Source organism: Triticum aestivum, chromosome 1D, assembly GCF_018294505.1.
Source record: "Triticum aestivum cultivar Chinese Spring chromosome 1D, IWGSC CS RefSeq v2.1, whole genome shotgun sequence".
Classification (NCBI taxonomy): Eukaryota; Viridiplantae; Streptophyta; class Magnoliopsida; order Poales; family Poaceae; genus Triticum; species Triticum aestivum.
The window spans coordinates 317,362,057-317,386,276 of NC_057796.1; the positions used below are offsets into that span (position 1 = coordinate 317,362,057).

General features: G+C 48.8%; 1 protein-coding gene across 8 annotated transcripts; it reads left to right on the plus strand.

Moving 5' to 3' along the window:
- The first annotated feature begins 1,948 nt into the window (after positions 1–1,948).
- On the plus strand, positions 1,949–15,155 carry LOC123181733 (protein FAM91A1). 8 transcript variants are annotated; one of them, XM_044594057.1, is made up of 11 exons: positions 1,949–2,376; positions 3,026–3,143; positions 3,500–3,596; positions 9,892–9,998; positions 10,654–10,776; positions 10,911–11,064; positions 11,394–11,454; positions 11,602–11,966; positions 12,174–13,737; positions 13,858–14,280; positions 14,672–15,142. In XM_044594057.1, the coding sequence occupies exons 1-10, from the start codon at positions 2,246–2,248 to the stop codon at positions 14,096–14,098; spliced, it is 2,961 nt and encodes a 986-aa protein (XP_044449992.1). In that variant the 5' UTR covers positions 1,949–2,245; the 3' UTR covers positions 14,099–14,280; positions 14,672–15,142. The 8 variants fall into 8 exon arrangements, with proteins under 8 accessions (XP_044449992.1, XP_044449993.1, XP_044449996.1 ...); XM_044594059.1 differs by having other exon boundaries at positions 2,142–2,376; positions 3,522–3,596; positions 14,672–15,144; XM_044594058.1 differs by lacking the exon at positions 11,394–11,454 and having other exon boundaries at positions 11,012–11,064; positions 14,672–15,155.
- The last annotated feature ends 9,065 nt before the right edge of the window (positions 15,156–24,220 follow it).

Sequence of the window (24,220 nt, forward strand, 5' to 3'; positions counted from 1 at the left end):
GCATCATCATAATGAGCTCAATGTGACTAAGGAGTTAGTCACGGGATCATGCATTATGGTACGAGTAAAGAGACTTGCCGGTAACGAGATTGAACAAGGTATTGAGATACCGACATCGAATCTCGGGCAAGTAACATACCGATTGACAAAGGGAATTGTATACGGGATTGATTGAATCCTCGACATCGTGGTTCATCCGATGAGATCATCGTGGAACATGTGGGAGCCAACATGGGTATCCAGATCCCGCTGTTGGTTATTGACCGGAGAGGCGTCTCGGTCATGTCTGCATGTCTCCCGAACCCATAGGGTCTACACACTTAAGGTTCGGTGATGCTAGGGTTGTAGAGATATTAGTATGAGGAAACCCGAAAGTTGTTCGGAGTCCCGGATGAGATCCCGGACGTCACGAGGAGTTCCGGAATGGTCCGGAGGTGAAGAATTGTATATAGGAAGTCCAGTTTCGGCCACCGAGAAAGTTTCGGGGGTTATCGGTATTGTACCGGGACCACCGGAAGGGTCCCGGGCGTCCATCGGGTGGGGCCACCTATCCCGGAGGGCCCCATGGGCTGAAGTGGGAAGGGAACCAGCCCTTAGTGAGCTGGGGCGCCCCCCTTGGGCCTCCCCCTGCGCCTAGGGTTGGAAACCCTAGGGGTGGGGGCGCCCCACTTGGCTTGGGGGGAAGCCACCCCCCCTTCCCCCTTGGCCGCCACCCCCCTTGGAGATCTGATCTCCCAGGGCCGGCGCCCCCCAGGGGACCCTATATATAGGGGGGGGGGGGGGGGGCGGGAGGGCAGCAAAACAACAGCCCCTGGCGCCTCCCTCTCCCCCTGCAACACCTCTCCCTCCCGCTTGTGCTTGGCGAAGCCCTGCCGGGATCCCGCTACTTCCACCACCACGCCGTCGTGCTGCTGGATCTCCATCAACCTCTCCATCCCCCTTGCTGGATCAAGAAGGAGGAGACGTCGCTGCTCCGTACGTGTGTTGAACGCGGAGGTGCCGTCCGTTCGGCACTCGGTCATCGGTGATTTGGATCACGTCGAGTACGACTCCATCAACCCCGTTCACTTGAACGCTTCCGCTCGCGATCTACAAGGGTATGTAGATGCACTCCTTTCCCCTCGTTGCTAGTATACTCCATAGATGGATCTTGGTGATGCGTAGGAAATTTTAAAATTCTGCTACGATCCCCAACAGCCATGTCGGACAACTACAGTTGCCATGGTTGCTCAACTGCAGTTGCCATGTATGGTCTGATCTACTGCAATTGCCATGATTTCAAAACTTTGGAGTTGCCACCCACTAAATACTAGCAGTTGCCATGTAGCACTACAAGAAGGCATGACAAAAAAACATGTTCGGGTAAAAGAGAGAGTTGCCATGTGCTCACAAGCACGCTAGGGCAGTTGCCATGTAAAAGAAAGAGTTGCCATCTGCTTACGTGCACGCTACGACAGTTGCCATGTACCATACAAAAACACATGACAACTCGGGTAAAAAAGAGTTGCCATCTGCTTACAAGCAAAGCTAGAGTTGTCATATACCTGCAGAAACACATGGCAACTGCCAGCTTTGGGTGTGGGCTAGGAGACGGGCGTGTGGGCGAAGTGATAAACGCCCACACACCAGCCCCCTCTGCGTGTGTGAAACTAGTGTGTGGGCGAATTGCCAAACGCCCACACACCAGGCCCCCGTGCGGTGAAAAAGGACATGTGGGCGACCGGATGAATGCCCACACACCAGCTTAGTCCTACGTGGCACACAAAAACTGCTAAAACGCGCCAAGATTCGTGCAGAATTGGTTGGACGAGGATCCATACGTGTGAGCGAGTTGCGAGACACCCACACGCGTGGGGTTAACATTTTCGTTAGAATTTACTGTTCATCTGAGACATGGAAGCCTATAAAATAGTCCCTCTCCAATTCCAGACGGCGGCGAAAGCCTTGCTCGGAGACATGCGACAGCTCACGACCACTGAGGAGAGGGCGTGCTTGGAAGGAAGTAGGGCGATGGATGGGTTGGGAATAACTGGATCAGCGCGCGGTGCGCGTATGGATCGATTAGATTAGAAGAGGCGATCCCTTCCAGTCCAGTAGGAAGAGGAACAACTTTTCCTTTTCTATCTTTTCCTCCCCCCTCTCTCCCTCTTTGTTCCTCTCGCCGGGATTAGGATCGGAGTCGCTCCGTCCGCCCGCATTGTCCATCGAGCCAAGCAAAGGAGGGGGAGGACGAGATCGAGCGAGGATGCAGCAGCAGATGGCGGCGACGGTGGAGGAGCAGATGATGGTGAAGGCCATCAGGGACGAGTGCCCTTGGGAGACCCTCCCCAAGCGCATCCAGGCCGCGCTCGTCTCCAAGGACGAGTGGCACCGCAGGTACGTACGATTAACGCGGATCAATCTAATGGCCGCCGATCCTCCGGGGCCCGTTAATGGCCCTCTCGCGCAGTCGATCGCTCCTACTCCATTCATCAGCCTTTTTAATCTGCCTGTTCCAGAACAGAAATCGTTGTTTGTTAAGGCAAGCACGCACGCATGTTGGAATGCTGGTTTGGGCAAACACAAACTGTCGATGCCCATCCAAACTCTAGCCATTCATGTGGATGGTTTGGGAAATTTCAAGGAAGAATTCACGCAGTATAACACCGCAGAGTTCATAATCTGTAAAAATGCCATCCATTCCAATGTGAGCCTGGCAAATCGTACTATCACACATCTTACACGCGGCCGGTTACAATAACGGTATATAACACACACACACGTGTCGACTTATGTCGATTCTACAGGTTTCCAACTGCATCTGTCCATGTAGTAGAATGATTACCTCGTGTTTTCTACATCTATGAACAACTTATGTTGATAACTAAGGCTATCTATATATGTAACACTTTTTTTTGCGGGGAACTATCTAACACTTGTAACGTAGTTGCGGACTAGGTGACGCAGAAATTGCTTTTTGTTTTTGCGAATGGTGAATGATTCTTCAGATGCCTGATCTTCTGCTTCCTGAATAATTTAATGGCAGGATTGTAGATTATTGTATACGAAAACGACTGCCATGGAATAACTGCTTTGCCCGTAAAGTATGCAAAGAGGGGGAATATTACGAGGATTTGTTGCGCTATCTCTGCAGAAATCTAGCAGTATGTTGTTTAGATTTTTCTCATTTCCGTAATTATTACAACAAGATACTGGTTTGTAGAAATCTTGTTAGAACCAGTTTTCAGTAGTTTATTATCATCTTCCACACTTTTGCATTGTCATACCTGCAAGTGAAACACTATGCTTTGGCTGACTGAAAATCAAATCTAAATTCATCGGCCTAATTCTTTTTAAATTTCTCTTGGGTTGCTTTCTCGATCAATAGCTCTTGCAGTTGCATCATGGTTTTATTTTATTTTCCTTGGTTTGTTCAACTAATTCTAGATTTCTGGCATTCTCTAGACTGTAATTTTTTTTAAAGCTTTCATGACTGCTACTTTGACAAAAATAATTGCAGTTATACCCATACCATCTCGCAGACTACATCTGTCGAGTAATGAGGATATCAGCATTCAAATATTACTGTGACGTCCTTTTTGAAGCTATGAAGAATGGTAACCACTTGTGTCAATAAAAGGCAAAGCATTTCCTGTCATCAGATTCTTCGAGTTGTTTTGCTTGCCAGTTGACCTGCATTCATGTCCAGCAGCCTTTATGTGTTCATGGTAGGACTAGGGTTCCTACCGGGCCTCCGGCGTAGACTGTATGGACAAGGGGGAGGAGGATGAGGGCTGGAGCGGGCGCGCCGGCGATGAGGCGCCGTCGCGGCTAGGGTTAGGTGCGGCGGCTAGGGTTCCGGCTCCTTGGGGAGCCGGGCAACAGAAGATTATAATATCTTTATTGCTTGCCTCAAACGGTGTCTTACAACTAGTATTTATAACTTTAGCCTAAGATAACTTGCCTAATATAACTTGCCTAAGATAACTTGTGGGTCAAGCCCCTAATACTAATGCCCGGTGGGCCTCTTTCTGGTATAGACCAAACCGGTCATAACATCTCTCCCCGCCTGCGCAAACAGCTCGTCCTCGAGATGAAAGTCTGGATAGTGTTGGCGGAATTCGTCACGCTGCTCCCAAGTAGCCTCCTCCTCCGGAAGGCCCGCCCACTGAACGAGGACGAACCAGACGCCACGACGGAGCTGCGCCTGCAACACCTTTGCCGGCTCGGGAAGAATGCGACCATCGGCGAGTGGAGGAAGCGCCGGAGGAGCCGCCGGTGGCTCGCCACGGAAAGGCTTGAGCAGCCCAACATGGAAGACGTCGTGGATGCGAGCGCGGGCTGGAAGCTGAAGACGATAGGCCACCTTCCCAATGCGCTCCAAGATAGGGAAGGGCCCGGCGTAGCGAGGGCCGAGCTTGCGCTTCGCGCGCGGGTCGAGTGACTGCGTAGAGCGGTGGAGGAGACGCAGCCACACCCAATCACCCACCGCGAACTCCGCCTCGCGATGATGATCGTCGTAGTAGTGCTTGGCCAGCTGCTGTGCCTGAAGGAGACGCTGACGAACCTCAGCAAGCATCTCGTCACGAGTGCGGATAAGGTCACCCGCAACCTCCGTCCGAGCCGTCTCCGGGTCCACCGAAAGTATAGGCGGGGGTGGTCGACCATAGACCACCTCAAACGGCGTCGCGCGCAGGGCGGAGTGATAAGAGGTATTGTAGCAGTACTCCGCCCAAGAGAGCCAATCCACCCAAGCGCGAGGCCGATCACCTGTCACACAACGCAAATACATGGCAATGACCTTGTTAACCACCTCGGACTGACCATCTGTCTGAGGATGGAACGCCGTACTCAGGCGGAGTTGGACACCCGCCATCCTGAAGAGATCGCGCCAGACATGGCCCGTGAACACTGGGTCCCGATCACTGACGATCGAAGCAGGGAACCCATGGAGACGGACGATGCCGTCGAAGAAGGCCCGGGCCACTGACGCCGCCGTGTACGGATGGCCGAGCGCGATGAAGTGGGCGTACTTGGAGAAGCGGTCGACCACCGTGAGAATGACCGACTTGCCGCCCACCTTGGGAAGGCCCTCGATGAAGTCCATGGAGATATCCGCCCAAACCTAAGACGGCACCTCCAAAGGCTGAAGTAAGCCAGCCGGCCTCAGGGTGTCCGTCTTGTTGCGCTGGCATGTCTGACAAGACCGAACCCAGTCGCGGACCAGGGCGCGATCGCCAGGGATGTAGAAGTCGGCGCGAAGACGATGGAGGGTTTTCTGCATACCCTCATGACCCGCCGAGTGGGCGAGCTGTAACACCTGGTGACGGAGATCATCATGCGCCGGAACAAAGATCCGGCGCCCATGGAGAAGCAGTCCGTCAGAGAAGCGCCAAGGCTCCTCCAGGTCGCCGGCCGTGAGCTGCTGCTGAAGAAGGACGGCGTCGTCGGCCGTCGCAGTGGCGCGGCGAATGTCGGCGAAGAGACCGAACGTTGGCCCGGAGCGGATGCACAGGGCCGCCCCGGCGGACTCGTCGCTGGAGGAAGCAAGGTCGGAGTCGCGACGGGACAGCGCGTCGGCCACGATGTTAAGACGGCCCGGCCGATACTCCACGGAGAAGTCGAAGCCGAAGAGCTTGCTGATCCACTGGTGCTGCGGCACGGTCGACAACCGTTGGTCCAGCAAGAACTTCAGGCTGTAGTGGTCCGTGCGAATGTGGAAGGACCGTCCCCACAAGTACGGCCGCCAATGACGAATGGCCTGTACAAGGCCAATGAGCTCCCGCTCGTATGCCGCCAGCTTAAGATGGCTTGGAGCGAAAGGCCGGCTGAAGAAAGCGAGGGGCCCATCGCCCTGATGAAGCACGGCGCCGAACCCGGCGCCCGAGGCGTCACAGTCCACCACGAACGGGCGGTCGAAGTCGGGCATCTGGAGGACGGGGCCCGTCGTGAGGGCCCCCTTGAGGGCCTCGAACGCCGTCGTCGTCCCAGGCGAAAGCGTCGCGGCGAAGCAACCGCGTGAGGGGCGCCGCGATGACCCCGAACTCCCGGATAAATTTCCGGTAGTAGCCGGCGAGGCCGAGGAACCCGCGGAGAGCCCGCGGCGAGTGAGGCGTCGGCCATGCAGAGACGGCCGCCACCTTGTCGGCGTCCATAGCCACCCCGTCGGCCGAGATGACATGGCCGAGGTAGGCGACGGTAGGTGTCCCGAACGAGCACTTCGAGCGCTTAAGGTGGAGGTGGTGCGCCCGAAGCTCGTTGAAGACGATGGCGACGTGCTTGAGGTGCTCGGCCCAGGTGGCGCTGTAGATAAGAATGTCATCAAAGAAAACAAGCACAAACCGCCGTAAGTAGGGTCGAAGGACGTCGTTCATCAGGGCCTGGAAAGTCGTCGGGGCGTTGGCGAGGCCGAAGGGCATCACCAAGAACTCGAAGTGGCCATGGTGGGTGCGAAACGCCGTCTTGGCGATGTCGTCTGGATGCATGCGCACCTGATGATAGCCCGACCGGAGATCGAGCTTGGTGAAGAAGCGCGCCCCATGGAGCTCATCCAAGAGCTCGTCGACCACCGGTATAGGGAACTTGTCCTTGAGCGTGAGTGCGTTGAGGGCGCGATAGTCGATGCAGAAACGCCACGTGCCGTCCGACTTACGGACGAGAAGCACCGGCGCGGAGAAGGGCGACGTGGAGATCCGGATGATGCCTGCCGCGAGCATAAGGGCACACTGTCGCTCCAACTCATCCTTCTGCAGCTGAGGGTAGCGGTAGGGCCGAACCGCCACGGGGGTGGAGCCCGGTACGAGGTGAATATGATGGTCGTACACCCGGGCGGGTGGAAGACCCCGTGGCTCGTCGAAGAGGTCGCTGTGCTGCTGCAGAAGGGGATCCAGCAGGGGGTGCTCGGCCTCCTGGGACGCGGCAGCCAGCTGGAGGTGTGGCACGGCTGGCGCGGCGCCCCCAAGGCCGTCCCACCGGATGCGGCGGCCCAGCCGCCAGAACGTCATCGAGAGTGCGTCGAAGTCCCACAGGATGGGCCCGAGGGTCCGGAGAAAATCCACCCCGAGGATGAAGTCGAAGCAGCCGAGATCGATGCCTGCACATGTAATGGAGAAGTGCTCGCCACCGATGGAGATGGGAACGTCGCGGGCGAGCCCATGACACCGGAGGCGATCGCCGTTTGCCACCGTGATCCGCAGGCGCTCCCCGCCCGTGGTCGGCAGTGCTAGCCGACGCATGGTTGCCGCGGGCAGGAAGTTATGGGTGGAGCCAGTATCCAGCAGGGCCACCAGCCGCTCGCCATGGACCGTCACCGGTAACAACATGGTCCGCTCGCCACGGATGCCGGCGAGAGCGTGGAGGGAGACGACGCACGCCGTCGCCGTGGAATCCGCGGGCGTGTCCGCGGCCGCCGCGGTTGGTGGCTCGTCGGTCGAGTCGTCCGCCTCGGTGTAGTCGACCGTCTCCAAGTAAAATAGGCGGGGCAGACATGGGTCGGCGTGTAGGGCTCATCACAGTTGAAGCAGAGGCCCTGACGGCGACGCTCCTGCTGCTCGGCCGGTGACAACCGACGGAAGGTCCGGGTGGTGGCCGGAGGTGCGGTCGGCGTGGCTGGAGGAAGCCGGCCCGGTGATGGTGGAGTCGGCGTTGGTCGACTGGGATGGCGGCCGCCCCGGCCGACCGGTTGCTGCAGCGCCTGAGCCCGCTGTTCGAAGGCCCGGGCGTAGTACATGGCCGTCTGGAGGTCGGGGGGATCCCGGAGCTCGACGTCCACGCGAATATGGTCCGGTAATCCGCCCACAAATAACTCGGCGCGCTGAGTCGCGGAGACGCCCGGCGCATGGCATGCCAGGGCCTGAAAGCGGTCGGCGTAGTCCTGCACCGTGGATGTGAAAGGCAAGCGGCCGAGGGCCGCCAGTCGGCTCCCGCGGATAGGAGGCCCGAACCGGAGGAGACAAAGCTCCCGGAAGCGCTCCCATGGTGGCATGCCGCCCTCGTCCTGCTCGAGGGCGTAGTACCAAGTCTGCGCCGCGCCTCGGAGATGATAGGACGCGAGCCAGGTACGATCCGAAGCGAGCGTCCGCTGCCCTCGAAAGAACTGCTCGCACTGGTTGAGCCAGTTAAGGGGGTCCTCCGTGCCGTCGTAAGTGGCGAAGTCCAGTTTGGCGAAGCGAGGGGGTGTCGGGCCACCGTGCCCGGGAGCTGCAATCAACGGTAGTGCGTGTGCCGGGTCGGGGATCTCTGGGGCGTAGTTCGCCGAGCTGGAGGGACGGTCAAATCGGAGGGAGGGCATCGGGTGTTCCGGCGCCGTAGTATACACCGGGTCCGGAGACGAGCCGGCCGCCCACGCGGGAATCGGCGATGGCGAGGGCGGAAATTGCACCTGGTGAAGGGGCCGGCCAGTAGGTCGGGACGCGGGTGGTGGTGCTGTCAATGGCGGCGGTGCCTGGTGGTGCTGCTGCACCGTCGCCTGCGTCGTGGGGGCCGGCGGTGGCGCTGGGAGGAACTGCTGAGGCGGGCCCCCCAGCGATGCGGTGGCGGTCGGCCACGCTGGCCAAGGCGTTCCCGCGGCCGGGTAGTGCGGCAGCAGGAGCGGCGGCGGAGGCGCCCCTCCGTAGGGCGCCTGGAAGGCCGGGGCGGGCCACTGTAGCGGCGGCGGCCCATAGGCGGTGGTGGCGGCGCTCGGCGGCGGGGGCTGGTTCCCGGCGAGGTAGAGGGTGATGCCCCGGACGGCTTGGACGAGCTCTCGCAGGGTGCCCGACATCTCCGCGGGCGTAAGGAGCGGGGGCGGATCCGTCGTGGTGGTGGTCGGCGCTGGCGCGGTGGTGGTGATGGTCCCGGACGTGATCGCCGTCATCGGCGAGGAGGTGGCCAGCGGCAGCGGTGGTGGGGCGGAGGTGGATGGCAGCGGCGGCGGTGATGGAGGAAGCGACATGATCGGCCTGGTGTCTCTGGATACCAAATTGGTAGGACTGGGGTTCCTACCGGGCCTCCGGCGTAGATTGTATGGACAAGGGGGAGGAGGATGAGGGCTGGAGCGGGCGCGCCGGCGATGAGGCGCTGTCGCGGCTAGGGTTAGGTGCGGCGGCTAGGGTTCCGGCTCCTTGGGGAGCCGGGCAACAGAAGATTATAATATCTTTATTGCTTGCCTCAAACGGTGTCTTACAACTAGTATTTATAACTTTAGCCTAAGATAACTTGCCTAATATAACTTGCCTAAGATAACTTGTGGGTCAAGCCCCTAATACTAATGCCCGGTGGGCCTCTTTCTGGTATAGACCAAACCGGTCATAACAGTTCATTTAAATATTTCTACCAGGAACAGAAAGTTCCATACCTACTATACAACACAGAACTGTCATTTCTTCACAAATCTATATGAATCATTTATCCAGTTAGTACTGCATAGTTTTGGTTTATCGCATCGCATATGACCCGTACTAATTATTATCTGTCCAGCTTGGGCAATAATGAAGCCCGAGGGCTGTATTATATGTTTCTACTAGACTGTCAAATGTGATCATTCCTAAGTATATTAAAACTTCTATCAATGAAAAGAGTTTGCTCGTTCAGTGGTTCAAATATTTTATTTAATTACTAAGTTTTATGCATCCCTTTCGGCTGTTCGCATACGTACTTGGACTAATATTGTGGAATGTAGGGTATGTTTGTTTAATTCCATAACTGAGACTATAATTTGGTTGATTCTGGGATATTATATGAAAATATTTTCAACCGGTGTATTGCATATCTTTGATGTGTGTTTACTGTATACCCCAGTTTTATTATCCTTGCTACTAACATAGATTATTTTATAACTCATATGTAAATATTGTTCCCCAGTTGCATAAACTGGTTTATTTAATATGCTAAATTGTTCTCTTTATAATTCTAACTTGTTGAAAATACTTGCAGAGCAACCATATGACAGTATTCCGAACTTCAGTGCTGCTGATGCCCTGAGGATTACTGGTGTTGGAAGAAACGAATTTATTGATATCATGAATAAATGCAAATCGAAGGTATATTGGCATATTATGTCCTTCATGTGTCCCCGAACAAAGATTCCAATTGGCATAATTATTTGGATTTTACTGATGAGAAATGACTGTAACTGAGGTTACGTTAGACTTATTAAGGATTTTCAGAGTACCTTGAACACAATTCATCAAGATTAAATTTCAGAAAAATAAAAAAACATTGTAGATAATTAAGTTGTACTTCCTTTTTGGAACAACTATCACTCAACTTAAGAGTTAAAATGAGTGAGATGTGATTTTATCAATATTTTTAAGTTATTACTGTAATGAGTTTCTAATATTTTGTGACATGTCATCCACATGCATGGCCTCTCGCCCGGCAGCCACATGGGCCTGAAACATGGGGCCGCTTTTCTGAGGGGGTTCAGTGTTAAATTCTGAAAATGTCGAATAAACCTCTTAAATTGTCTAGCTCAAGGAAATTTTCTTAAATGGGGTAACTGCTGTCACTCGAGCACAAAGAGGGTATAAAGTGAATTTTACTCGAGTATTATTGCTGAGATATATGATTAGATGTGAGGTTATCAATTTAACACACTGATGATTTTCATATGTTCAGAAAAGTGAACATACCCCAACTAGCGTCCTCTTTTCCTCTTGTTATGTAATCCCTTCTTTTCACTTTTTGGTATTTCAGAAGATAATGTGGAAGCTGAGCAAATCAATTGCGAAAGAGTTGCTGCCTGCACAACCCGCAGATTTAGCAATAGAACCTTGGTGGGGAGTCCGTTTCGTCAACTTTACATTGGAAGAGTTTAAGGTAAGATTCATGAGGGGTGATTATTCTTTTTTACTGTGTGATGACATAGGTTTTACTAGAACTTGTTTCATAAGATAAATAATCATAAAGAAAACTTTTTCTTTATGGGAATTGATGTTGTAGTATTACCGCAGAAGCTTTCTGAGGAAGAGACAATAGCAATAGACAAAATATGTAAGGAGGAAGTCAATTCATATGTTCTGTTTGATCCAGAAGTTATAAATTGTCTTTACAGAAGAGGAGGGGTATACTTCGATGTGCCAGTTTATCCAGAGGACCGTTTCAGAGGTATGCAATCAAACCAATTTGTGCTATTGTTTATCTAGAGGACAGTTTCAGAATAATATATAGGATTTCTGTTATTGGGCAGCCCAGCATTAAAGTTTTTTGCGGGAATTGGCCCAGAACTCATTGGTGCAGTTGTCTCATGTCAGCTAGTTTGTGCTGACAAAGACATTATCTGGCAGAGGCTTATAACTTTCACACTGGCATCGATGTGTTGCCAATGTCATTTTATCGCATCAAGTTACAACCTAATTTACCCAAAAGTTAAGATTTATACATGTAAACCTACTACTTGATGATGCTTTAGTTCTAAACTTGTACCATTGATTCAGTTTCAAGACTTGAAGGTTTTGTTTCAAATAAGGATCAGTCGTACGAAGATCCAATTGAAGAGTGAGTAGTTTGCCTTCACTAGTCTTGCACATAATGAGCATGACTGTTTCTTATTCAATTTAATGAGCATGGTTGCTTATTCAACTGATCTGCCTTGCTATCATTTCCTGTTGCTATTGAATTCATTTCATATTTTCTTGACTGCAGGCTACTATATGCTGTATTTGTTGTATCAAGTGAAAATGCCACAGTTGCTGAATTGGCTAAAACTTTACAGGCTGACCTTTATCAACTCCAGGCAGCTGCATCATTTGCCTGCAGACTGGGATGGGCCGTAAAGCTTTTGGATACAGATTCCGCTCTTAGAGATTCAAGTGCTACTGGATTGCCCAGTAACGTTCTTGGTGACGACGAAGAAGGTTCGCGCATGAGCATCAACTCAGAAAGATCCTGTCCAGAATTGCTCAGCAGTGATTGTGATGGACCCAGAAAAATCTCTGGAACTGCTTATGTGGGCTTCATTGTGGATGCTAATGTAACTTCATACTTGATGATGGGCTCTCTATCTCCAGGCTAGATCCCCTTGCCACTCCAACCTTACACTTTCTAAACTTTAAGCAAAAAATATGTTCAACATTCTTTATCTTGAAGGAGCTATAGTCCCAAAGATTCCTATTGATGGTTGTAAAGCTTGTTCTTGAACTGCACTATAACTTTATGATGCAACCTTCCATTGAATTAGCATAGTGTACTGATCTTTCTTCACTAACCTATTGCAGGATTGAAGTCTCACGCTGTTACGCTATATGAGGCTGGAAAACTGGGCTATTCTTGCATTGTTGATCTATGCAATGATCTAGCCAGTTTAGAAGGAAAGAAGTTTGAGGGTGTACTCCAGGAATTCGCAAACCATGCGTTTAGCCTGCGATGCTTCCTTGAGTGTTTGCTGTCCGGTGGAACTTCACCAAATGAATCTAGTGACGGAAACTGTCAGGATGATCTGTCCTCCCCTTTAAGCAAGAAAAGCATTGAGGAGGGCGCTGATAATGTTGTCGGGAATAACGGAAGCCAACATGGTGACACACCACAACAGGAATACCCAACGGTTGATTCAGAGGCGTCGTCGCCTTCAAGTATTATATCAAGAGGGATGGAAAGTGTAGCCGAAAATGATTTTGACAGCAGGCAAATGGTTACTCAAAATGACAATAGCCAGGCTACAGAACTGGATGGCCCAGCTGTGCGCAAGACTAAAAGAAATTACCGAGTCAACATTCTCCGCTGCGAGAGCTTAGCTTCACTGGCGCCATCCACGCTGGAAAGATTACTTCTTAGGGACTATGACATTGTGGTCTCTATGATACCTTTTCCACCTTCATCAGTTCTACCCAGCACTGCAGGACCAGTACATTTCGGTCCGCCTTCTTACTCCTCAATGACACCTTGGATGAAGCTTGCCTTGTATACTTCTGGTAGCTGTGGCCCGCTCTCTGCTGTTTTCATGAAAGGACAGCGTCTGCGGCTGCTTCCCGAGCCATTAGCCGGTTGCGAAAAGGCACTAATATGGTCTTGGGATCACTCTGTGGTGAGTGGACTAGGAGGAAACTTTGAAGAGAACCTGGTAAGGGGAGGCCTTCTTCTGCACTACCTGAACTCAATGACAAGACATTCTGCCGTGATAGTGCAACCACTGGGCATAAAGGACCTTGATGAATCAGGAAACCTCGTAACCATGGATGTCCCATTGCCCCTGAAAAATGCTGATGGGTCAATCACATCCGCGTTAGCCGGAACTGATTTGCCTGAGGGGCAGATGTCAAATTTGACTGCCTTGTTGGAAGATCTATCCAGTAAAGTTGAGTTGAGCACGGTTGGTTACCTTCGCCTAGTAAGGCTTCACAGGGTAAGCGAATCTAGTGAACCTCCAGAGAAGGAAAGTTATGAGTGGATACCTCTGAACTTGGAATTCGGAATTCCTTTGTTCAATCCAAAGCTGTGTGAAAGAATATGTGAAAGGGTCGTCAACTCAAATATGCTTCAGAAAGATGATCTCACCGAACACTATGAGTCTATGCAGACGGTGAGGAAGAGGTTGCGCGAACTTTGCACTGAGTACCAAGCAACCGGTCCAACAGCAAGGCTATTAAATCAGCGGGGAGGCTCGAAGAACTCTCCGCGCCAACTCCAACTCATAAACATTGTGAGTGGAAGATGGAGTCCATTCCATGATCCATCATCGCCTACCCAAGAAGGGACGTCACCCGGTGAACACGTCAGGCTGAAGCTCGGAAGACGGCAGAAGTGCTTTACTGAAGTTCTGAGCTTTGATGGGAGCATCCTCAGGTATTTTCCAACGAAACTTGACAACAACATGGAACTTGTGTTATGTAGTTAATTAACAATGGTACTGTTGCAGCCCTAATTTTGTCGACGGCTCATCGCCATGTGCTTGATTTCTGATAGGTCCCACGCACTCACTCCCGTGTATGAGGCTGCTACAAGATCTGTCACTGAAGATCAACCATCCCCTTCTCCGAAAACTGATTCAGAAGATTCCGATACCAAGGATGTGGTCTTACCAGGAGTCAATCTCATATTTGATGGCGCTGAGCTGCACCCATTCGACATTGGCGCTTGCCTCCACGCCCGCCAACCCTTGTCATTGATAGCTGAGGCGTCGGCCGCGTCATTGGCCATGAAATGACTGATATGCATCTCAGCACGTTGCCATCACAAATTTTGTTCTGTTTAATCTATGCGCGGAATTGATTATTGTGTAGGACGACTCTCAGAATCAGGCTTTTTTAAGAGAAGATTTTGTTATGCCAGGGTAGTTTTTCCTTCTCTAGATGACAGACACTTTTTCCAACAGGGGATGAATGCCAGGTGAGTCTCCATGCACGAATCAATCTTACTTTCTACTCCCTCCGTTCCTAAATATTTGTTTTTTTAGAGATTTCAAATGGATTATCACATACAGATGTATATTATAGACATATTTTAGAGTGTAGATTCACTCAGTTTGCTTTGTATGTAGTCACTTGTTGAAATCTCTAAAAAGACAAATATTTAGGAACGGAGGGAGTAGTAGATTGCATGTCCTCTACTTAGATTTTTCTTAGATGTTCTTTAAAAAGTTCATTATTGTGTTTTTTAAGAAGTTAAAAATTCAAAGTGACGGCATCAGCATGCTGCAACCGATAAACACCAACTTTTTTTTGGAGATAATGGGCAGCTACGCCCTTTCATTCATTCATTCATAAATTGTTCATTACAGATAATAGTCCTGATTAAATCAGGGAACTCGTTAAACCGGAAGGACCAAACATCATGCTCTGCCGATTTAGCGAGAGCATGTGTTTGCCACATGCACCCTTCCCCGGTGATCATGTACCACCACACCAAAGGTTGCTCTTACAGATTGTGAGAAGATCGTTGCATCCACGGTGACGAGCATTGGCCCATGCGGTGGCGGATACCATTTTTGGCTTGACTTCAAGGTCCCACATCTAATGGAAGTGGTCGAGCTGACAAAATGCAGATTGATAAATTCAACATAAGCTATGATTTCCCACCACACGAAGAGGATGACTTAAAGCCTCACCATTTTGGTAAGCATTTCCATTTTCCCATATATGTCATATTGCCAAAGCCATAATGGCAGAGTGAAAAGTAGTGTTTGTTATCCACTCTAAAACCCATTGCCTAATGTGCATGAGACTTTTTAGTTTCAGGCAAATTCCATAATCTTTCTTTAAGTTCTTTTCAGATTTCCTTAACATAGTAGCACTGCAAAAAAAATGTTTAGTTTCCTCCCTATTGCACAACAACAATCATACCTTGTGGGAATTGATCTCACTTGGACTTGAACGCCTGTTGGGAGACAAGACATAGGATTACCCATAGTTCTCTCCACTTCTCATGTCCTCGTCAAATTTTTTCTGATAAAAGGCGCTTATTACTTAAAAGTTTAAGCATTACACCCGGCCTCTGCATAACTGAGATGCACACAACCTCACTATGTCGAAGCTAAAAAAATAAGAATAAAGGCGAAATAAGTCGAGTCTGTATGCCGCCTAAACTGTAGGAGGGCACATCCTAAGATCATGCTGCCATCGATGTTGGGTAAAAGTATCACTCGCCGTGTGCTCCAAGCGTGTACGCACCTCCGTAAACATGTCTTGATTGTCCACATGTTTACATGTCTTGATTGTCCACATGTTGTAGAAACGACGTAAACGGGGTGTACTGGTACACCTGTAGATAATCTGCATAAGAGAAGTACTTTTATTGTTAAAAACCTTAGCATTCCTACATAGCCAAAGCGACCAAATAACTGCAAGCGCTCCCGTCCTAATGAGAATTCTAAACTTGTGACCAATCACATGTAATCAATTGCCAAAAAATGTTAGCAAACAGTACATGGAGGATACAAGCCAGAAGCTATTTGGATGATTGACCATATGGATCAAGCTAATTGCATTGGAAGAACAAGTGTTTCATTGTTTCGTCATGATGGCAAAAAACACATTGCATATTTCCACGTCAAATCCTCTTAATAAGGTTATCTTTGGTAAGAATGACTCCTCAACGAAGATACCACACCAAGATTCAAAGATTTTATTCTTAAGCGATATCTTCATCTTCCATATCTTCTTATTATTGTCAACTGATACATCAGATTGGATCAGCGCTCTATACATTGAATCTACGGAGCATTTACCACTCACATTTGGATTACATCGAAATTCATCGACTCCATGTGATAAATGTACCATAGCGAGACCATTTATCAAATCATTCCACGATGCAAGTTTGGGGCCTATTAAATCTCGTTTGAACGTCATATTCGGAGGAAAGGATTCCAGAACCGTGGCGATAGTATCACCCTTATGATGAACAATATTATATAGAGCTGGATATTGTTCCCGTAGTGTGGCATTTCCTAGCCACTTGTCCTCCCGGAATCTAATTTCCGATCCATCTTTAATAGAGAAGGATCCATAGCGGAAGAAGAATTTCTTCGTAGCCACTAGACCAGCCCAAAAGTGTGAGTCCCCAGGCTTCCAATATACTTGGGACACTGCCTTTGAGGCTACATATTTTCTCCTTAGGAGGGTTTGCCATACATCATCCTCCGCCAGCAGCTTAAACAACCACTTACCGAGTAGGCTAGTATTCTTAACCTCAAGATCATGAATACCCAACTCTCCCTGGTCTTTGGGACGAAAACCATGCTTCATTTAGCCAGATGATATTTCTTTTTCTTGCTATCTCTTTGCCAAAAGAATCTTGATCGAAAATAATCCAATCTATGCAAGACTCCTTTCGGAAGTTGGAAAAAGGATATCATATACGTTACCATATTACTTAGTACTGAATTTATGAGAACCAACCTTTCACCCAGAGATAGCAGTTTACCTTTCCAACTGCTTAACCTTTTTGTAGTCTCTCCTCGACGTGTTCCCATTCAACATTTGTGAGTCTCCGATAATGTATCGCTATCCTCAAATAGTTAATCGGAAACTGGCCTTGTCTGCACCCAAACAATTTAGCTTACACGTGGGCCTCGTCTTGAGCCTTGCTAAAACAAGACAACTCGCTTTTATGGAAGTTTATCTTAAGACCCGAAAGATGCTCGAATGCTAACAAAATTAATTTCAGATTTCTCATTTTTTTAGGTCATGGTCCATAAATAGAATTGTATCATCGGCATACTGAAGGATAGAAAGTCCACCATCAACCAGATGATTAACCACTCCTTCAATTTGACCATCAATTTTGGCACGCTCTATCATGACAGCTAACATATCAGCCACTATATTAAATATCATGGGCAATAATGAGTCACCATGTCGCAATCCTTTCTTCGTTTGGAAGTAGCGGCCAACATCATCATTGACTTTAATGGCAACACTACCTCCAGACATGAAGCTATGGATCAGAGTACGCCTCTCTGCAGAAAAAGCCTTTCATCCGGAAGTTCGTTGGAGAAAAGTCCACTTTACTTTGTCATAAGCTTTCTCGAAGTGTATTTTAAGGACTACCCCATTTAACTTCTTTTGATGTAGTTCGTGTACTGTTTCATGAAGGATGACAACTCCATCTAGGATGTTTCTACCTTGCATAAAAGCAGTCTGAGTTGGATGAACTACATGGTCCACCACCGAGTTAAGCCTAAGCATGGCAACCTTCGTGAAGATTTTAAAACTAATGTTAAGGAGGCATATAGGTCTACAATCATTTCAGCCTCATTAACCTTAGGTAGTAAAATTATCTCACCGAACTTTAAGCGAAACAATTCCATTTATCCGACATGGAGGTAACCAAACAGATCTAGAAGGTCCGGTTTGATGACCTCCCAGAAGGTTTGATAAAACTCAGCGGGAAAACCATCTGGACCCGGGTGCTTTGTTGTGTTCCATTTGGAAAATTGCCTTCTTTACCTCCTCCTCGGAGTAAGGGGCCGTTAGAAGGTATTTTGCTCAACAGAAACCTGCGGGATATCATCTGTTCGGGACTCATCCATCGAGAAGTTGCCTTCTTCTAGGGCTCCGAACAGATTTTTATAATAATTAGCAATGTATGTTTTGAGTTGCTCATGTCCCACAATCGTGCCCTTCTCCTATACAAGAGGATGCATAAGTTTCCTTCGGTGTCTACCATGGGCCACACCACGGAAGTAACTAGTATTCGAAGCCCCTTTCAGAATAAATTGAGAGTTTGAATGTTGGTACCATTTGAGCTCCGCTTCTCTCAGAAGTCGAGCTATCTGCGCATTTGGTTGATTCTTGATCTCAATTTCTTGCACCGATAACGAACGAACCTCAGCCAAGGCTTCTAAGTCTTTGATAATAGACAAGAGACGAATCTTCTCATTCTTGAGAATACCCGCAGTATGCCCATCCACTAAAGAATCTACGTAATGCACATATTTTATTATTCCATTTGTGAATTGGGGTACGCCCAGCGGTAGGTTTGTCCCATAACTCCTTCACCATGTCATGAAAGCCATCATGGTGCAGCCATCCAAGTTCGAATTTTAAACTTGCGTCTACAATTTGGTTGTGGCAGACCAGTAGCTAGAAGGATGGGTGCATGGTCCAATAGAGCCTCAACCCGAGGTAGTGCGTGCACGGACACCATAGGGAATTTGGACTCCCATTTGGTATCCATCAATACGTGCTCTAGTTTTTCGTATGTCAGTTCATGTAGACTATTCACCCATGTGAATTGTCTTCCCATCATGGCCACTTCTCTCCAATCTAGGCTGTCAATAACATCGTTGAAGAGGAAAGGCCAATAATTATCAATCTGACCACGACTTTCCTCATCAAATTATAGGCTGACTTGACTATGTAAATGCCATTTTTTGTGTGGGGTCAGGAAGCAAAATCCGAGCATCCTTCTATGCTCATCAGAATATATTTCTAACGGTTTCTTCATTCCATTGTCACTGAACTCACCATTTCATTATCACTTTTGGAGGAAGCATGCTGTAGAGTTCCAGGGAAAATCTCAGGAATCCAATTATCTTCAAATGTATGTTTTTTTGCCAACTCCGGCTCTCCAAAGTAGTCCCTTCTGCAAATTGCCACCCATATATCAGACTATGCCAAGTATAAGAAGATGGACCTTGGGCATTTAGTTGTCCAAAAGTCATCTTCTACATAGTATCTTCCTTTCAATACCTTAGCACGAAATGAGTAAGCATTGGTTACTAGGCGCCAACATTGTTTTCCCAGCATGGCTTGGTTGGATATTGACATGTCTCTAAAACCCAGGTGAGGAGGTTATTTCCCACCAGGTAGTCCCACGATGCAATAAGACCCAGCTAGAGCCCAGGAGGCCCGAGCTCCCATGTGTTATTGCCCAAGGCAACATCAGCAACAGGGGAAGCCTGTTAGTCGGAGTGTGTGTGTTTAACTATCAGTTGGGTTGTGTAGTAGGACAACATCGAGGCACATTAAACCAGGCGTTACAAAGACAACACTACAATGCATTCAAGATGATAGTGTTGATGGCGTCTATTACTACCCATAGTGGATTGTTTATTGCGTGTAATCAGTTTTAGTCATTGGTGGCTAGCTGAAGGACCCCGCTGGTAGCATAATCTATACAAGCTTGCTTAGGGTACATAGCTAAAGGTTTGCAATCTATGTAATCAAACGCTCATACGCAAGAGCAACTCTCAAGAGATATAGGATTAGGGTTTTGACCTTCACCGACGAGGGGCCTGAACCTGTACACATTCTTGTGTCCCCCATTGTGTATCGATAGATCAAGCTCCATTAATTCACATTCCTATCTTACTGTTAGATATAGCACCACTACAATTGGCGCCTACTTTGGGGTTGTGCATCTATCGATCAATGGCGCAGATGGTTTTTCCTTCTTCATCTATTTCCGGCATCGAGCTGATCTTGGGGGAGATCATCTTCTTCGGGTCGATCAAATTCACCACTGATGATTCATCATGGCTTCCCGAGGACCCACTAGATGGCGACTCATTGTCTTCCCATAGAATCACACACTTACGTGCCAACAATTCTGGCATCACTACAAAAAAAGACACATCTGTGACATTTTGGGCCGAACGAATTTCTTTCCTGTCATGCTTATGACACTTCTATGACGATAATTGTGACAAAATCACGTATCATCATAGATGTGGTGGGCTCCTACTTCTATGACAACAAATCATGACAGATAATGGGCTTTTCGTCTTGGGCGAGCCGGGGACGCACTTGCATGACATTCTTTGGGCCGTCCATGACGGAAAAAATCGTGGTAGAAGCGAGGGCGAGGAAAATTTCGAGGAGTTCCCGGTTACGGTGGGTGGTCGGGGCGGAGCGATGCATGGAGGTTTGCGCGTTCCGCTCATACACGTACGCGCGTGTGTGCGAGGCGTTGGGCTCTAACTAAACCCGAGCGATCGATCCCTTGGCTGTTAACTGAACCCGAGCGATTCCTTCACTACTGCTGCTAACTGAAGTTGATCGAACCTGCTGCTGCCTCTTGATGAACAGTGACCGTTGTTGGGGGTTGGATGAACAGTTCCCGGTGGGGGTTGGATGAACAGGATCCCGTGGTAGTAGAGGCCCTTGCCGCTGGATGAACAGGACCCCGATCGAGGAGGTGGGGGTGGATGAACAGGACCTCGTGGAGGGCTGATTGAACAGTAGCCGGTGGAGGCTGGATGAACGGTAGCCCGTGGATGAACAGTAGCTGGTGGAGGCATGAGGAAGGTCGCGGTGGATGAACAGTAGTAGGTGGAGGCTGAAGGAAGTCGTCGGTGGATGAACAGTAGCCCGTGGAGGCTGGAGGAAGTCGGCGGTGGATGAACAGTAGCCCATGGAGGCTGGAGCGAGGCAGTAGACGGTGGATGAATAGTAGCTCGTGGAGTCCTGTTTTGCGGTGCGCCACACCCCTCCCGATGAAAAGGACCCTGTTTCGACCGTAGGCGCTCCAACACAAGTCCGTTTCCTCCGTTTTGCGGTACACCACACCCCTCCCGATCAACAGCACCCCGTCTCGACCGTAGGCGCTCCAACACAAGTCCGTTTCCTCCGTTTTGCGGTACGCCACACCCCTCCTGATCAACAGGACCCCATTTCGACCGTAGGCACTCGAACAGAAGTTCGTTTCCTCCATTCTGCGGTACGCAGACCCCGTTTCGACTGTTCCGTCCAAGCCGGCTGGCTCCCGATGAACAGGACGCGTTCCGACCCAGTGGCTTCGCTCCCGATGAATAAGACACTGTTTCCTCCGTTCCGACCATCAAGTTGGCTGCTGATGAACAGGACGTCATTGCTGCTATCCGCTGCCGTCCGCTGCCTCTCCATGTACATGAACCCTAGCCGTATGTATGCGCGAGTAGGCGTTCGAGACCCCGCCCGTATGTACGCATGTAGCTGTATTTACTTTCTTGCAACGTGGCTGTATGTACGTGTACACAATATAAACGGGACTGCGTGACACGTCGGCGGTTCTATTACGACATGTGCCACTCCTTACTCTGCCACGGTTCATCATTGCAGAGAGACCGATCGACCACTATATATGTACGTACACGTTCTCGACCAGACAGATAATGCTACGTATGCTTCGATCGGGTGGGTCTGAGCAGTCAGGGAGGGCAAAAAGGCACTTCCTTGTGTGCGAATATTTAACTGACGGGTCCCAACTGTTAGGGGCGGAATAATTTTTTTTCCCGTAATAAGGAGGCACTTCCGCGTGCAAAGATGTTGTTGATGGGTCCCAGGTGTCAGGGGTAGGAATAAGGAGGCACTTCCTTCCTTCCGAAGATAACCGTGGTGGGTCCCAGCTTTCAGGGGGAGGAATAATTTTATTTTCGCGTAATAAGGAGGCGGTTGCATGCGTGCTCCCATGGACCTGGTGCATCCCCACTGTCAGCGTCTCCACGTACAGTCCTCTTCCGATGACTCTCGTTTGTTGACCACGTTGACCATGCCGCGCCGAGTGCACCAAGGCGGTGGACGACGGTGAGGCCCTGGACGGCAACGAGCCAGAGATGGGAAGATGCGGCAGTGGAGTCGCAGACGGAGAGGTGTACGATGGTTAACTAGTTCTTGTGCGGCATGGTTCTGCAGTCAGCGGAGAATAAAAGGAGGTGTCTGTGGCGGGATAGCGCTTCGCAGTGAAGTGTGCTAAGTAGAGCTGCTAGCAGCCGGAGGCGGGAGTAGGTGGTCCCGGCGGCGCTGGAGGAAAAAGATGAGAGATTGAAGATGGATGCCGGTCGTTGGATGTAAATCCAACGGCTATGGATGTCAGAATCATTTATTGACTAAGTTGACAATGCCTTGCGTTGGCTTTGACCTATTGGCCCACATTTCAGCCTCCAAAAATGTAGCACATATTCAACCCATTTTTTGAATTTATAATCCATTTGTTGGGCTTGGTGAACAAATAACGTAGCGTCCATGCGACCCATTTTTTCTCTCTAAAAAACTATAGCCCATTTGCATTTTCCTGAAATACACGAATGTGCTGGGCTGGGTGAACAAATAATGTAGCATCCACGCGCCCATGCATTTTTTTTCTAAAAAATTACAACCCATTTGCACTTTCTCGAAATACACGAATTTTCTGGGCTGGTTCAAATTATAATGTTGGGTTGGGCGCAACAATGTTATCAAAAAATAAACAGGGGTTGAGCATTTTGTTATAAATATATTTAAATAGTAAGCGCTTTATTATTACATTAGTCCTTAAATCTTAAAGCTTTTGTACACAATCACTGGGATTTTCGTTGCCATAAAGTAAAAAAAACCAGGATTTTATTAAAAACTTATTGTTATAAGACGTGGGATATTTTTTCTTATATATGTAAGTATCTGTTCAATATATGATGATAATAAAAATAATATATAATAGCAAATAAAATAATATAAATATATACAATATAGTTAGAAGGGAAACATAAGTTGGACCTGGCGTTCCTATTCTTATATAGCAAAATAGAACAGACCTCTGTGTTTTCTTCAAAAAAAACATGAGTTGGGCAGCGGATGTTTAAGAAAAAATAAAACCTAGGATGGGAGGCCCATAGGCCGGTCGATACATGACGACCCTAAAAAAATACAAACCGGCATGTCATGGGCTGCGCATATTAAAAAAGAAAGCCTAGACTGGGCAGCCCACAACCCAGCTGACGTCCAGGCCCCGGATGAGACCGCACCGGAGCCGGGGAAGACATGCTATAGTAGTTGTACAATTCATGCCTATTTTCTATCGAAAGTACTGAAGTAGCCCAATGGCCAAGTTCCACTCCCCAACAGTTGCTCCGCCCGGGTTTGATTCCACCTGATGCAGTGAAAATATCCTCAAATTTTTGCCTCTGCAATTACTGACATGTGGGTCCCCATTGTCATCTACGCACACCACCTCCAACACTTGTCAAAACTGAAGGAAATATGCCCTAGAGGCAATAATAAAGTTGTTATTTATATTTCCTTATATCATGATAAATGTTTATTATTCATGCTAGAATTGTATTAACCGGAAACTTAGTACATGTGTGAATACATAGACAAACAGAGTGTCCCTAGTATGCCTCTACTTGACTAGCTCGTTAATCAAAGATGGTTAAGTTTCCTAGCCATAGACATGTGTTGTCATTTGATGAACGGGATCACATCATTAGAGAATGATGTGATGGACAAGACCCACCCGTTAGCTTAGCATAATGATCATTTAGTTTTATTGCTATTGCTTTCTTCATGAATTATACATGTTCCTCTAACTATGAGATTATGCAACTCCCGAATACCGGAGGAACACCTTGTGTGCTATCAAACATCCCAACGTAACTGGGTTATTATAAAGATGCTCTACAGGTGTCTCTGAAGGTGTTTGTTGGGTTGGCATAGATCAAGTTTAGGATTTGTGATAGGTCCATTTTGCATCATGCTTTTATATCAATATTTATTGCATTATGGGCTGTTATTACACATTATGTCACAATACTTATGCCTATTCTCTCTTATTTTACAAGGTTTACATAAGGAGGGAGAATGCCGACAGCTGGAATTCTGGGCTGGAAAAGGAGTAAATATTAGAGACCTATTCTGCACAACTCCAAAAGTCCTGAAACTCCACGAAAGTTATTTTTGGAAATAATAAAAAATATTGAGCGGAAGAAGTACGTCAGGGGGCCCCACCTGGCCACGAGGGTGGGGGCGCGCCCTACCCCCTAGGGCGTGCCCCAGCCTCGTGGGCCCCCTGTTGGCCCTCCGGTGCCCATCTTCTGGTATATGAAGTCCTTCGTCCGAAAAAAATCATAAGCAAGCTTTCGGGACGAGAC

Coding starts and splice junctions, on each gene's coding strand:
- LOC123181733 (XM_044594057.1), top strand. CDS start 2,246: ATGCAGCAGCAGATGGCGGCGACGGTGGAGGAGCAGATGATGGTGAAG. Junction 3,144..3,499: donor ATCTCTGCAGAAATCTAGCA/GTATGTTGTTTA, acceptor AAATAATTGCAG/TTATACCCATACCATCTCGC. Junction 3,597..9,891: donor TTTTGAAGCTATGAAGAATG/GTAACCACTTGT, acceptor AAATACTTGCAG/AGCAACCATATGACAGTATT.